At 43.2% G+C, this 14867-nt stretch overlaps 1 protein-coding gene across 1 annotated transcript; it reads right to left on the minus strand.

Annotated features, from left to right (window-relative positions):
- Nucleotides 1–1700: 1700 nt before the first annotated feature.
- LOC137667760 (T-cell immunoglobulin and mucin domain-containing protein 4-like) lies at nt 1701–14276 on the minus strand. Its single transcript, XM_068408830.1, has 10 exons — nt 14141–14276; nt 9816–10160; nt 8667–8782; nt 8357–8600; nt 7298–7387; nt 5753–5821; nt 4091–4134; nt 3367–3451; nt 2857–2887; nt 1701–1773 (listed from the first exon to the last, which is right to left on the minus strand). Exons 1-10 carry the CDS (start codon nt 14187–14189, stop codon nt 1701–1703), a joined length of 1146 nt encoding a protein of 381 aa, XP_068264931.1. The 5' UTR covers nt 14190–14276.
- Between the last annotated feature and the right edge of the window lie 591 nt (nt 14277–14867).

Below are 14867 nucleotides of genomic sequence, written 5' to 3' on the forward strand. Positions count from 1 at the left end.
TCCCAGCTGAGTAGAAGACAAGGTTAGTGCTGCATTATGGCAACATTTATAGGGCTTGAAGATAACAGGGAGGATCTCGGACTTCCCTGGACTGCTCGGTGCTGCCGGCAGCCCTGCCTCCTGCTCAGGCACCCCAGGACCAAGCCAAGGTCCACAGCATGGAGCTGAGCTGCCCCCCTGTGCTAAGCACACATGTGCCCATGCAGCCCAGTGTCCAAACCATCCCCATCCTCAGGGTCAGCTCTAAGGGATGTATCTGAGCAGCTAAACAGCCACAGCCTGCTTGCCACCTCTGCCACACCAAAGTCCTGGGAAACAGGGAGGGCAGGTCCTGCTGGTGCCCCTGAGGACGGAGTAGGAATGTAGGGGCAGCTTGTTGCTGCAGAGAAGGACTGGGGACAAATTATGTCCCCAGCAGCAGCAATGTTCTCCACCACAGCCCTTCTGTCCCTTCTGTCAGCAGCAGAAGGTGAATGCCACCCTTCATCTCTTCTTCACTGTTTTTAGTGTCCCCAGAGCCTTTCCATGGAGATCACAGGATTTTTGCGTACGCTGCTCAGAAACACTGAGGTAGCTTCACCCACCTCTCAGGGGCACCTGAAGGGACGGCCAAGTTTCCAAGATGTGGCTGTGCTCTGCATTGTGCTTCTCACCTGCAACTTCTGTAAAAGATAAATGGGCAGCACCGATGGGACTGGGCAACCCAGTCTCATCCATACAAAACCCAGCCAGCCAGCACTATGCTACCCTGTGACTGGGTGCTGGGGCCTTAAACGAAGCACCCTGAGGCTGCATGGTGCAGGTCTGCATTGCCAAGCAGACTCCACCCGGAGAGCTGACGGTTTTTGCAGGTCATTGTCGTGAGGACCAAAAGACAACTCCAAACAAATGACTGGGGATCTCCTATGCATGTTGATGGGGGAGACATGGATTTACAAATGAGTGGTATGGGAGTTTGTGGGGGCAGGATAGAAAAAATTTCCCTGCAGGTTGGTCTTCTAGGCATTTTCCCACCTCTGGAAATGCTGCAGTACTACTTTGGAGAGCTGAGACAGCACACCAGTCATTTCAACACCTGGGGAATAACTAACTCCTGTACAAATGCCCTAGGATGTGGCATAAAAAATACAATTGCTAGCTGTAAATTACCAATTTTATTAACATAGTCTCCAAGGGTCATTCAAACATGCTGAATCACAGGCAGCATTGGCACCCCTTAAGTAATCTGCATTTTTTATTTATACTCACAGCATTCTTGTGGCTTAATTTTTCTCTTGATTATATAAAAGCAATAAGAACTGTATTTGCTCTCTTTTTTTTTTTTGGCAATTTGAAGTTAGGCAGCATTCCATGTTAATTCTTCTCCTGTTCCTCACAGTATAAGTTGTATTCAAGGAAGAGCATTAGTAAAAATGGAGGAAAAACAAATTCAATTCTGTAACAGGGTATTAGTAAGAAGGCAGATGCCAGAAACACCTATGAATAATGCATAACGCACTTTCTCAAAGAAGATTCTTTATGCAATGTGTTTTAAAGGTGACATGGCAAAATTTGCACAAAGATTTCATATTTTCACAGTTGAAGCTTTGGCCTTTGGTTTACACCCATTGATATTTTGAGGGCTCGTAAGCATCTCTCAAAGCAGCATGAAGCAGGCCCTTTTTATTTTCCATGGCATCTACAGATGATGTAGGAGCTCTTCACAGGGAAAAAATGCTGTTTTCTCCTTCTGCGCCACTGAAAACTTTTTGAAGGTCTCCCGCTGGTCCAAGGCTGTAGTGAGAAGCATAGATCACTATGGATGGGACAAAAGCACATTGCTGCTTCAGAGCATCGTTTCGTATTTGTAGTGTCAGCAAATTCCCATTGAAACAGGAAGAAGATGCTACTGAGTCCACTGACTTCAATGGTACAATGCCTGCTTTTTATACCAGAGAAGTATTTACCTTGCTTGCATTATTCTAATGGATAGGAATGGGCTGTTCAGATCTTATAATGACAGCTGTAGGGTAATCACCATAGGATTCAGAAAAGAGTCCGTCCTTGGCCCCCAATCCTTATCTCCTACGTGGGGTATGTAATGGAGGACCATCTACCATTGAAAAATTACTGATCTTTGGTAAGGGATGTTACTTACCTGGACTACCTGTGGTTTGCCTAGAGAAAATGCTTTTCCCAAGATAAGCCAGAAGACATGAACCTATCAGTTACACCTGCACAGGGTGATTCATCATACTTCCTTATTTCATATCTGCCTGAAAACAACCACCTCAGATGCTTCAGTGTGACCCAAGGAGTGTGTGAGAGGGTGCAGTGGCCTCATGAGAGCTGCAAGATTTATCTAGTGGTGGAAAGCTTGGTTTGCCACACTGCTGCAGTGTGACCTTTTGGGGCCCATTCTTTGTGTATTGGCATGAATTGTCACTCCATGGAGGACTGTCCATAAATCCTTGATAAATCCCTGATCCCTTTCTCAGCAATCATTTTGCCGGTTAATCATCACAACTGTTTATCTCTTCATTTCTTTAAAATAACCCCGCCAGAGTCGTGCCCTGGTGTTTGATCAAAGAATGAAGCAGATCAGCTATATCCTTAAGCTGGGGTCACTACATAACAGTACCAGTTGCTGAAATTCTCCAGTGCTCTGGATGTCTGTTCATTGCTACATAGAAGCAGTGTTCAGGAACCACTGTTTGATTTTCTAGGATGAAGTGCTCTGAAGTTTTCTCATAACACAACTTTGGTAGTCAGCACCACAAGCCAATACTACACCCATTACAATCAGTGGCCAATACCTTGCAGCCTCTAAGAAACATTACATCGGAACTTTTAATAGGAAATTACAAAACAGATTACCTTTTTATTATAAACTTCTTTGTGTGTTTACCTAGAAGCAAAATAATATTAATGTCACAATGGCAAAAAGAAATCTATAACTCTAATGAATCAGTCAAATGAGTTCATAAGCAAAGACAGCAAGTTGCAAAATTTCTGTGGGCTAAGTAGGAAAGAAAGATTCTCATTCTGATTTAAGTTACACCAATGCCTGTCAGGAGCAATTCCAGGAATCTATGGGACCACTTTACTGTAAAGCAAGAGCCAACAAGATGAGCCAGACCTGCAACAAGTGAGTGAACAGGTTCTTTGCACAGGCTTCCTCCTGCTGCATCCCCACCAACTCATGTTCCCTGGTCTCCTCGTGGTGACACAGTCCTGGAGTAAGGACAGCAAACCCCATAAAATGAATAGAGTGCTGTCACAGGGGCCATGGCAGATTTACCAGAAGATTAACCAGAGATACAGAAGGATACCTGCACTAGGTCAGCCCTAGAAATATTCATCAGTTATGTGCTTAGGGATACTTACGTTTCCAAAAGAACAATGAGAGCATCACTACAAAAAGAATGGGCACCGCTATGAGACAGGCAATGAGAATGGCATAGCTGGGAAACTGGAAGGGAGAAAAGAAAAACTGAAAAGGCTTTAGAAGTGTGTTTACTTCAGAACTATTCATGCAGGGGTGGGTTGCCCTAGTGGTTAAGAGCTCTGAAATATCTGCATTGGAATGGAGTTTGCAACGCTTTTCTGAGCTTGCCTGTACAAAGTATGGAGAAGACACATCAGGTTGATCATGATAAACAACATGAATTACCTGTAAGTATTTAATAAATTTTCTTCTGAAGCATTTGAGCCTAGATTCATCACAGTTAACACAAACTTCTTAATAAGGTGTCTAAAGTAGGAGTTTAGTCACCCTCATCCTTCTCTTAATTAGAGACAGGGAAGCGTAAAAACCCTCCTAAGTTGCCTTTTGCCTGGTCACACCCCAAGGATGCTACCTCTGCCTGTCTTACAGGGGTGTCAGGGGGATGAGGTTTTTCTGAAGTGTCCAAGCCAGATGGGATGGTCACAGGCTTTGGCTCTATCCACTGGAAAGATGAATAGATGGTTCATGAGCTTCTGAATAAAAGTTCAAGCTCCTGTTTGCAAATGCTGTACCTTTAGTATGAATACATTCAAAATCACTAGCATGTCCTGCTGACCTTCTGGCTTCTAGTTAAACACCCTTGAAACTTAGAGGAAGTTTTACCTGATCTCCATTATCGTGTTTCTCAGCCTTGCCATCTGAACTTGCTGAAGTCCCTGAAAATAAGAGATTGACATTATTACTGGCACAGTCACCTGAAGGAGTGAGGGCCACTGTGATTGCCATTGCCTTAGTCAAGGAGTAATGAACTCTCAGGGAATTAGGAGGGCAAAATCTGGCCCTGAGTAGGAGAAATGAAGCACCTTGCAACCAAAAGGGAACAATCTGTTTCTGCCACAAATGGTATATCAGGCAGTCATTGGGAAATGTCAGTCTTCATCAAGGAAAGAGAAGGCTTCCTGGGGACAGCCCTTGAAGCAAGACAGTAGAAACTTATCTGCTGTAAAGGAGTTTTCACTGCTGTAAGCATGACAAGATGTCGTAGAGAGCAGAGGCAGCAAACAAGGTACAAGTCTAAGTGCGGGAACTGCCTCAGTTTAGTTGTGGTCAGTTATGTGTGATTGCAGTTTTTGAAAGCTGTGTTAGTACTGAAAACCACAGGAAACATCTTTATGTTCAGATAACTTACCACAGATTTAAGAAAGCTCTATGAAGATGATGCATGTTTTTTTTCTATTTAGGGATATTAAGAATAATTCACTTCTAGTTTTCTAAGCTTTGGAAATAGGGATGAAATAAATGAGTGCTCAACAACGCTTGCAGCAGAGCTTTCTGCTGTTATCCTATGATCCTACTCTCTTATGCTAGTGATTTTAAAGTCACAAAAAGTTAATCTAGGCTTGGGCGTTGGCTCATCATGACCTCATGCTACAAAGTACTGAAGTATTTAAGTATTTGGAGCACTTATCTGTCACAGGAAGCACCCAATGTTTAGCAGCATCTTCAAAACAGAGGAGTCACTCAGCTTAGTGAATCAAAACCTCAGCTTACATCCTATGACAGGAAAGCTCCTATGCCTTAGGTCATTCCCTAATGTATGGAAAGACTGTGATGAGTAGTGCTTTCAAAGGTTTGACAAGAGAACAACCATGGAGCCTCCATCTGAGCAAAATGTACCAGGGACCAGATGAGTCATTTGTCAAGGCATGTGTATGTAACACGCTTGCGGTGCCCAAGACCACAGCCAAAGGAAACTTTATGTGCATGAGACACCCAGAATGTCACATGGTGATGGGGATGCTCAGATGGTCACAAATAATCCCATTAGAAAAAAAATAGCTTTTTTCTTTTTCAGAGTATGTTATTCAGTGCATAACGTAATCTCCCCCAAATTTCTCAATTCTGATCGGCCCTCTCTGAGACCGGAGTTGATTTGTCTCCATGTACCAAATAATGTGCCTGCATTTTATCAAAGACATGGACAGGGCACAGGCTCATATGCATGCAACTGTAGCTAGAAATTTGCACTGGAGTAGAAAAGAGATTATGGCTAACAAGCACTACAGCTAAACAAATATAGGTAATAAAACCCTAGCAAGTGCTGAAAATCCCAGGGATACGTGAACATTGCATTTTGCCATATGTCTGTTTTATGACAGCCCTCTTCCCTCTCTCAGAAGAGAGGAGAACTGTATTTCAGTAGAACTCCCCCCAAACACACAATAAGTGCATATCTCACTCCGACACGCACGTCCCACAAGTCAAAATTAAACTTTCTTGCAGTTTGCTGCAGCCTCGTTGATGAGAGTAACTGTTGCTGCTTACTTTCTGTACCTGAAGGAGCAAGAGTTCTCTTTGGGGTCCGAAGCATGGTTGGTGCTGGTGGGGTTGTTGCTGGGGGAAAGGAGGCAAAGACAGAAGAGAAACTAAATCAGAGCCTGGTCATCAACCGCCCCAGCTAACCCAACCTATCTGGCAAGAATTGTGCTTGGAGATGGAGGGCTGTCTCAACCTTGGGTTTCTCTCCCAGCCACTGTGCTAACATCAACACAGAGCTCAGCAACAAATTAGCCTTCCCTTACATTACAATAAGGTTGAAGTTGGTCCATTTAGTACATTATTTCTCAGAGTAAAAGGAGACTGAGTCAAGAACTTAACTTGGCTTATGGCTCCTACCAGACAGTGCTCAATTATGCTGCAGCATTTTCACACCTTATGACAGTCTGGCTCTCGGAAACAGCATGACACAAGTTTTTGCATGGGTGGGAGTGTACATGAGTCACATAAGCACGGTACATTTTTTGCTGTTATTGCTTTTGTGGTGGCTCTTTTTAGCCCACAGTCACAACTTAAGTTGCCTCCAGGATCCCAAAGGTAAGACCCTTTGCAAAACTTCCCATTTACAATGGCAGAATACAGGCATTATCCAGAACTACATCAGAAAGATGACAAGTGAGACAGGGGTGAGAAACGCTCACAAATGCTCAAGAGACCAGTTCAGTCTTTTCTGTGAGGCATTAAGTAACAGTTTCCTAAACTCTATTTCTGCTGTAAGTCTCTAGGTCTGGCAAAAGAAGACCTGCAAAAATCTAAATACTGTATTTTTGAGAATGAAGAGATTCTTGGCACTAGTTGAAACTAAAAGGACTCTCTTAACAGCCAAATATGACATGCCATCCTTGGATTTTAGCTTTCCTTTTTTTAAGTACTCATTTGAGGGCATCTGGTGGGCAGACTATCACACCTGAATAACTTGAGCCGTTCTACTTTTATACTTGACTGAGAGACATAAAGTGCAAACTTCATGTAAGTTTGTTCATTTCTCATATACGCTATGATTTTTGTATACCAATTCCTTTTCTCTTGAAGGAATGACTGATAGTTGTGGTAATTGCCTGCTGCTTTCCATCATGACCAACGACGCATGTTGAGCACTGGAGAGCTGAGCCTGCAGCCACATCTGGCTGAATATGTTCAGCGATGTTCAAAGCTCACAACACTCAGGGAGGACTTAAAATGGAAACCTCAGTGAACTCACAGCGATGACAAATCGGATATCTGAGAATTCAACTGGAATGGTAACAAAGACTAGTTCTTAACTTCTCTCAGACCTGAGATACCTGACAGTAGAGAGTGACTCAAAACCTACTTCCTTTGGAGGCTTAAAAATATGTTTTTCTCAGCTGTTGTTACATCCTGATTTCAAACAATTTCTGTGGGGACCCCAGATACCTCTTACTTCCAGATGCAATGACTAGCTATCAGTACATGTTTGGTAAACTTATAAGAATAATCAATACTTTTGTTTATGACAACTTCTTCATTTCTCTGAACATGCAGCTTCTGACCTTGCAACGTTATCCTACTCACCTGCAGTTGGCAGGTCTTCCACCACGAGAGAAGTGTCAGCACTTCCAGTTCCCTCTGCAGTCGGAAATGTACTTAGGAATTCAGTAGTCACTGAAAGAAAGTAAAAAGTAATGCTTATAAAGATCACAGATTAGGGAGGTCTTCATATGGCATTCAAAATTGCTTGCATCTGCAACTAAGGGGTGAAAATCTGCACCTCAGTTTTCACATTCATGAGTTTTTCAGCTCATCCTACCCAGATAACAGATGTACTTTACTAGCATGGCCAGTGTTTAGATGCTTTAACTGTTCAGCTGTGGATGTAATTGTTTGCTGCCAAGTTTAACTGGGGCACATTATTATGGCTGGAAGACAAGAGATGATACAGAAAATCTGTCCTCAGAGGTTCAGGTTAGAAAGAACTTCAAGTGCTAGAAGACCCAAGAAAGGTGCAAAAACCAGCCTTGCATGCAGACATCAATGTGTAGAAAAGAAGTCATTGATGTGGATAAAGGGGCAACATAGGAATGGTTAGTATGATAATAGGTCACTCTGTTCAACTAAATAATAATAATAACAGCAGCCTTTGTATGGGATGACAACGTAAGTACTCAATTTTAAGCATGTTTTGAATTCTCACTGACTTTATTGCTCAAGCAGAATGTGCTCTAAACTAACCTTTTCAGCAGACCATTTCAATTGTCTTTCCCAAATCAAGAAAAAAAATAATGCAAAATTGAGCGAATCTCTCCTGCTCCATCCCAAGTGCAGGACTTTGCATTTATTTCTGTTGTACTTCTTGAGGTTTCTGTCACATTATTTCTCCAGCCTGTTAAAACTCCTCTGAATGCAAGCCCGACCCTCTGCTATCTTGGCCATTCACTCTGGTTTGGCATCATCCACAACGTTTGACCTGTGTTCCTCAAACCTACTGAGACATACCTATAGGCATCTCAGAGAAAACTTCTCAGGTACAAATATAAGTATCTGGAAAGTCTCTATGATGCCAGAGTCAAGCTAACACAGATCATCTCTGTTACACAGAAGAAAGAAAGGATTGGTGCTGGTTACCCTTTGTACCTCTGGGAAGAGAGACAGACTCTCCTGAGCAGAACATGTCGTCATCTTCAGTCCTCGTGTCAGCTGCTTGGAAACCAGTTGAAAAATCTGGGAGAGCACTGGTTGTCACCATAGTTTCTGGAAAAGTGTCATTTGTTGTCACAGCAAATGTTGGGGTAGCAATGGTCTCCAGTGTAATTACTGCTGGAGACTCAGTGGTTGCAGTTGTTGCATTGGGGACGGTGGTTGTCAGAAGGACAGCAGTCTCCGCTGTTGCTTGATGATTGGTGTTTTCAGTGGTTGTTTTGGGGATGGTGGTTGTCAGGAGGACAGCAGTCTCCGCTGTTGCTTGATGATCAGAGGTTCCTTGGGGAGCAAAAGTTGTTTTTCTGAAATGTTTGGGGGAAATAGGAGCCTTTCTTGTGGTGGTTATCATCACTGGAGGGGCTGCATGGGAAAAACACAGCCAAGAGAAAACTAGATCAGAGCATTCACAAGCAACTCTGAGGAAAGCCAACCCAGAAATGAATGAAAATTATCTAGCTGCTAAAATACTGAGAATGAAGGTGGGAGAGTCGCTATTTAAAAAGGTTGTTTAGTTAGCAGAAAGCATGTCCAAGTCAGAGCAACTCCCAGATTTACAGATTTGCTTTTTTTTTTTGGTAGGTCTCAAACACCCTCTGGTCAAGGGTGAACTCTTACAGAAATGGAAGGGCCAGAACTTTGTGTGGTAGAACCCAAAAACTTGCAAACTTCATGATTTTGCTTTTCAATGTCCTCATAAAAATAAAATAAATAAAATAGCTCAATTTTCAGCTACAAGCTTCTTGCTAATCTTTTCTTCTGGTCCTTTTTCATGAACTCTGTTGCCTTCAAACTCAGGGATAGATATGGGATTGCAGCATTTTTTCCCCCACTCTCCTGTTATATCATTTACAACAGGCACACAAGAGTCCTGTGGTCCTGTGTAGATTCCTGAACACCCTGTAAAAGTCAAGAAAAAAATTGTCTCTCTGCAGTGTGGAGAGTGGGTACCATCTTTTTTTCTGTGTTTTGCAATGCTTTTCAATCTCTTCTTTACTTAAGACACTTACTTTATCCTGCAGATCAGCAAAATAATAGGCAGGGGGAAAAGTCCTTCAAGACTCTGAGACAAAATTTCTAAATACATGGGTCTCCTTATGACATGAACTAAATGAAAGCCTTTTCAGTGTTGGGGTGAACCCCAAATGAAAAACTGAATTTCATTCCAAGAGCTCTTCAAATGATAAATCCCTTTTTAAATTCCATCATCTTTTAAAACTTCAAATATAGCTACACAATGAAAAATTAAATATTTCATTTGAAAAGCAAAAAAAAGGTAAAAGTTACTATTTTCTCATCAAAACTGCTCATTGAATGCAGTTCAAATGGGCAACTGGTTGCAGACCTCCCTTGAAAACTATGTAATTTAGGAAAAACACTTTTTGCCAAAACTCACCTCTGTCTACCTCCAGTCGCATGTTCTGTTTGATGTCGTTGAACCAACCTGGGATCTCTACACGGCAGCAGTAGGTACCTGCATCTTCTGCCTTCACTTTTCCAATTGTGAGAGACACATCTCCATAGGAAATATAGCCCTGGAGATTGTATCTCTGAGACTTTCTGAACGTCACCCTATTACCAGTGGTGTGCAAAATTTCGTTACTGCACTTTGAATTTGGGCATGGGCCTCTGCCCCAGCATATATCGGAGATGTCCTTTTGTCGTGCCACCTGGTAGAAGCAAGGCAACTGAACAGGTTGCCCTATTACTCCTCTAACAACAGCTTCGGATGCAGTGTGGGCTGTCAAGGAAGAACAAGGAAAGATGAGCGTTAGCAGTCTTTGATGCACAACTCTACCTATGCAACACAATGAGTCAGGAAAAGAAACACTCCTGCCTGCAGGCAGGCCACTTTTCCTGATCCCCCGAGCCTTCCCCAGCAGCCTGTGGCAGCTAATGGCCCAGGGCACGATGGGTGACAGCCGGGAGCTCGTGGGTGTTGGCTTGCTGCTGCTCTGGCCCCAGCCAGCTGCTCATGAAACACATCACTCATATCAAACATGTGGTGAGCGAAGCTGAGGTCTGTTGCTGGCAGCTCGAGTGCAGACTAGACCTGTGCAAATGGAATTTGGGGGCTCTGCTCCCATCCCATATCCTCTCCCACAGGACCGTTTGAAAGTTGTTCAGAAACCTGGTGTGAAATACATCTGGTTTTCTCAGCCCACCATTATCTCCCTCAAAAAAGGAAATGCGGTCATAGTTGCCTTTCTCTGACAGTCTCAATAGCAGGGTCCAAAATACCTATTCATGTGTGAAATTAGGCCTAATTAAGCTGGCAGAACAGTGGGATCTGTCTATGGGAACCTGTTCTCAGGAAGTGCACTGCTTTTTCAGTTTCTGAGCCAGCCCTACCAACTATCCCAGTTACCTTGCAGAGCACTGTGTACATCAGAGCTTTAACTGCTAGCATTATACTGGTGTTAAAAAGAGCATACGCATGCTTTCCTTGTGCTCTTACTCTTAATGACCAGCTGTACTTGGTGTTCACAGCCAGTACACACCCTTAGCATCTGGTTTGAATCTTTGCTACATAATGCTCCCTCTAAACTGTCCATTCAGTTCCCAGATTGCCCTAAAAGGGATTTCTAACATAAAAGTGTCTATAGGAACAAATCTTTTCTGGTTTACATTCATCTAGTCTGTGTCAGTCCTCCAATCTTGTTGCCTTTTTCCCCCCATGTTATCATTTACATGTGGTGGAGCAGGAACTGAGGGACCTGGGGCTCATCCAGATCTGGTCCTCTGCTGCAGCAAGAGGATCATCCTGCAGATCTGATGTCTCATGGCCAGCTTGCTTACCCCAAAGAGGACTTACAGCAGTTGCTGCTATTATCACCGCCTTTGGCCCTGGTTTGCCAAACATTTCTATTTTGCCAGCTGTTTGAATGCCTTTTCTTTTTGGCATAACTCCCAGATAGCAAACAGATGCTTCCAACTGTGTCCATGTCTCTTTTGTTTTGTCTTTAATGGACTATTCCCCAGGTGAGGTTTTAGTCTATGGCAGGCTGCCTCATGACTTGTTATTGGGATGACATTTCGGCTTCATTATTGCTTATCCCATTGGCATGATAAGCCAACTCGTTCAGGTTTCCGCAGCTCCAAATGCTAAAAGCGTAGAGACAGACAAAACAACATGCAATATGGTGTGAAGGGCAGAAGCTTTTGCAGTGAAATGAAGGTAGGATGTGCCAAACAATGAATTCCTGAATACAGGATAAGGCTTTGCAAGATGGCTGCTTGCTTTAGTCCTTGGAAAGGGGAGGTTCATTTGCCTTGTTACAGCAAAACAAACAGAGAAAACAGGCTCTTTATGTGATAACAGAACAAATACAGTTCATCCAGTTGACCTTGAAAGTATCCCTAGGGAAGCAGGGGGTTTGTCACTGAGTGGGTTAACACATATTTTCATGTCACCCCAACAAAGATGGGTGTAAAACCAAGACCAGCTTGAGCCGTTCCTGGAGATACAGTCACTGCTGCTTGAGGAGAAATGGGCTTATCGTCTGTTCTTATTTCATCCCAGTCCTGCACAGCACAAAAGCAGCTTCATTAAGCAACCCTTTAACAAATGAAAATTTGCCTGCTCTTCTCTTTGAAAGAAGCAGAGTCCTGAGCTTATTAAATAAATAAATAAAGAAGAAGAGGGAAGACACAAGGCACCAGAGTGTCTCCAGTGCAGTTTCCCAACAGTATTGGTGCTAGAAAGTGACAAGTTCTGCAGTTTCAAATCCTCTTTTAATTTATGTGAAGCTAATGTTCTTAACTGCCTGCACTGCGGGTTGGTATGGAAAGCTTCAATACCACAACAGCCTTGATTCAACAATATGAACCTCTGCAAGGACTAAATAACTTCCTTCTCAGCTGCAGCCTCTTCCACAGACGTTTTCCAAAAGAAATAGTAAATAGGACTGAATGAACATGTCTTTGAAATTAAGAGGTTCCTGAGACTGTTATATTGTGACACCCTAGTCTTACTGCGAGAGGAATCCTACCCTTGTCCATGGCAGTGACCCTCCTAGGCATCCAGATTTGACCCAAGGCACGCTGAGCATCAGCTATGCCTGGGTAGTCCCACTGAAGTCAGTGAGGTTTGCCACTCTAAGTCCTTAATCCGAGTGAGAGAGAAATGGACCTCAGATGTTTAATACATCTTCCAAAATAGAAAGGGGTATTCATAATTGTTCAGATCATACAGATACACATGTATTCATACATAGTGTCTCTTGAACCAACCCTCAGTGACAGTTGGTATTAAGTAGCAACTCCAATAGTTGCTGTTGTGGTGGTCACCTCTCCCATAGACTGGTCATTTGAAGGACAAAGACATACATCCTCCAGCCAAGATGGCTGGTTGAAAAAGAATGGTTTTTTTCTTGATCGATTTCTGGAATAATTTTCCTTCTTTCTGGAAGATACTTGGCATCTTTTCCGTATCAGCCTTACTTTTTAAAATTTTTTCTTGAAGCTTCTGTACTGATGAAATTGCAGAGAAAATGACTGAGAAACAGAAAAGAATTTAAGTGCCCAGTCTGCTGGTTTCCTGAGTCTCAAGACTACCCATTCTCAGCGCTGAGCTGAGTTACAGAGAAGGTAACAAAAAGTCATTCTCACCCTTCTGTAGCTCTACCTATAAGAAAGGTTTTGAAAATAAGACCAAATGGAGGAAAGTACCACCAAATTATTTTGAGGCTGAAGATATGGCAAGGAGAGCCCTCCTGTTTCTTCTGCTGAGACCGGCAAAAGGCAAAAAATATTATGGAATTCCCTGGGCTACAGCAAAGTGCCGGCCAAGCCCCAGTTGCACAGCAGACACTGTGGAGGTTGTGTTACCTTGCCTCAATGGGGCACGGATCACCTCTTGCCCCTCAGTGTATCCCACCGCTGACCAAAATTTTCCACTACTTTTCAGATCAATTTAAGAACATCGCAGTTGCTGTAGACGTTATACATAATATTTCATCCCCGCAGAGGTTAGCCAATTGATATTTAGTCATCTGAGACAAAATTTCCTGAAATGCCTAAGTGATTTAAAAGCACAACTCCCATTAGGAGCTCATGGCCCACTGAAAGTGGGTGAACTCGCATTCCTGAGCCACCTCAGGCAATTTGGAAACTGCATTGCTGATGCCTAAATGGGCATGCAGAAATGCAGCCAATACCAACCACACTTGCAAGACCCAGCCTCCCAAGTTACTCTTCTTTGACTTCTATCTTTTTTAGGATTCAGATTTTAGATGGGTGAACTGAACATCTGGGTGGAAAAAGAGAGGAATCTCCAGCTGAGCTTTCCCATACTCAGTTCATAGCAGCAGACAGCCCTCAGCATTTCAGAAAATCCTTTCTTTATCATGGATATACATTCATTGCTCTGTCAGTATTTCAATCCCCTAGCTTGGGCTGTGTCAGCACTGCAGTGTGGTGGAGACAGACAAAGAAGCAAAGCCAGCAGTACACATTTAACAGTAGTAAAGAAATATGACACTTTGTAGGGACAGGGGAACTAACCAAGCTTATATGCAGAGGAAAGCACAAACACTTTTCAAAAGAAAAAAAACAAATCTCAATCAGTATTAACTCAGTAAGTTAAGAAAATTTTTGATGTTCTGTATATAATTATGACCTTTTTGACCGTTCTGTTTTCACAAAACAAGTGTTACTCTTTTTAATTTTACAAAGTTTTTGTTTTCTGAGCAAGCACACAAAAAGCAGGTGAAGACTCACCTATAAAGATCTGTATCATAATCCAGTGAAACATCACAACATAGGACATTTTAGCTGACGGAGACTCCGGGGCAGTGAGTGGAAGGCAAGAAAACTAGATCTTATACTTTCCAGAGATGCTGAGTGAGCCCCACTGAAGTCTCGTTTCTCCATTTCCAGATTTTTACGTACCGCAACTGCTTCTTTCCTACTCTTCCGGATAGAAGCAGGTCAAAAGAGGTGATTCTCCTGCTGTATTCAGCATTGGTGCAGCCTCACCTCAAGTACTGTGTGCAGTTCTGGGCCCCACAATTTAAGAAGGTTGTTAAGGTACTTGAACGAGTCCAGAGGAGGCCAACCAAGCTGGTGAAAGGGCTGGAAGGCATGTCCGATGAGGAGCGGCTGAGGACTTTGGATTTGTCTAGTTTGGGGAAAAGGAGGCTGAGGGACGACCTCATTGCTCTCTGCAGCTTCCTGAGGAGGGGAGGTGGAGAGGGAGGTGTTGATTTCTTCTCCCAGGTATCCAGTGACAGGGCATGTGGGAATAGTTCGAAGGTGGACATCAGAGTAGGAGGCTACTGCTCATTAGCTTCCTCATCCATCACACCACCACTACGTTACACTGGCAAGAAGTAGACCCCAATAGACTAGGCTCCAGCAAAGCCAGGATGCCTGGTTTCTTTCACCAGCGTGTAGCCAACTGCTGTAGCCAACTTAGTGGCAGATTCAAGCAACGTGAAGCTCAGAG

Source organism: Nyctibius grandis, chromosome 10 (genome assembly GCF_013368605.1).
Source record: "Nyctibius grandis isolate bNycGra1 chromosome 10, bNycGra1.pri, whole genome shotgun sequence".
Classification (NCBI taxonomy): Eukaryota; Metazoa; Chordata; class Aves; order Nyctibiiformes; family Nyctibiidae; genus Nyctibius; species Nyctibius grandis.

Excerpts from the sequence above, each read along its gene's own strand:
- LOC137667760 (XM_068408830.1), bottom strand. The coding sequence starts at position 14,189 with ATGTCCTATGTTGTGATGTTTCACTGGATTATGATACAGATCTTTATA. Across the intron at positions 8,783-9,815 it reads GCGACTGGAGGTAGACAGAG|CCCCTCCAGTGATGATAACC; the intron begins GTGAGTTTTGGC and ends TTTCCCATGCAG. Across the intron at positions 4,135-5,752 it reads TGCTCCTTCAGGTACAGAAA|CAAGTTCAGATGGCAAGGCT; the intron begins GTAAGCAGCAAC and ends CAGGGACTTCAG.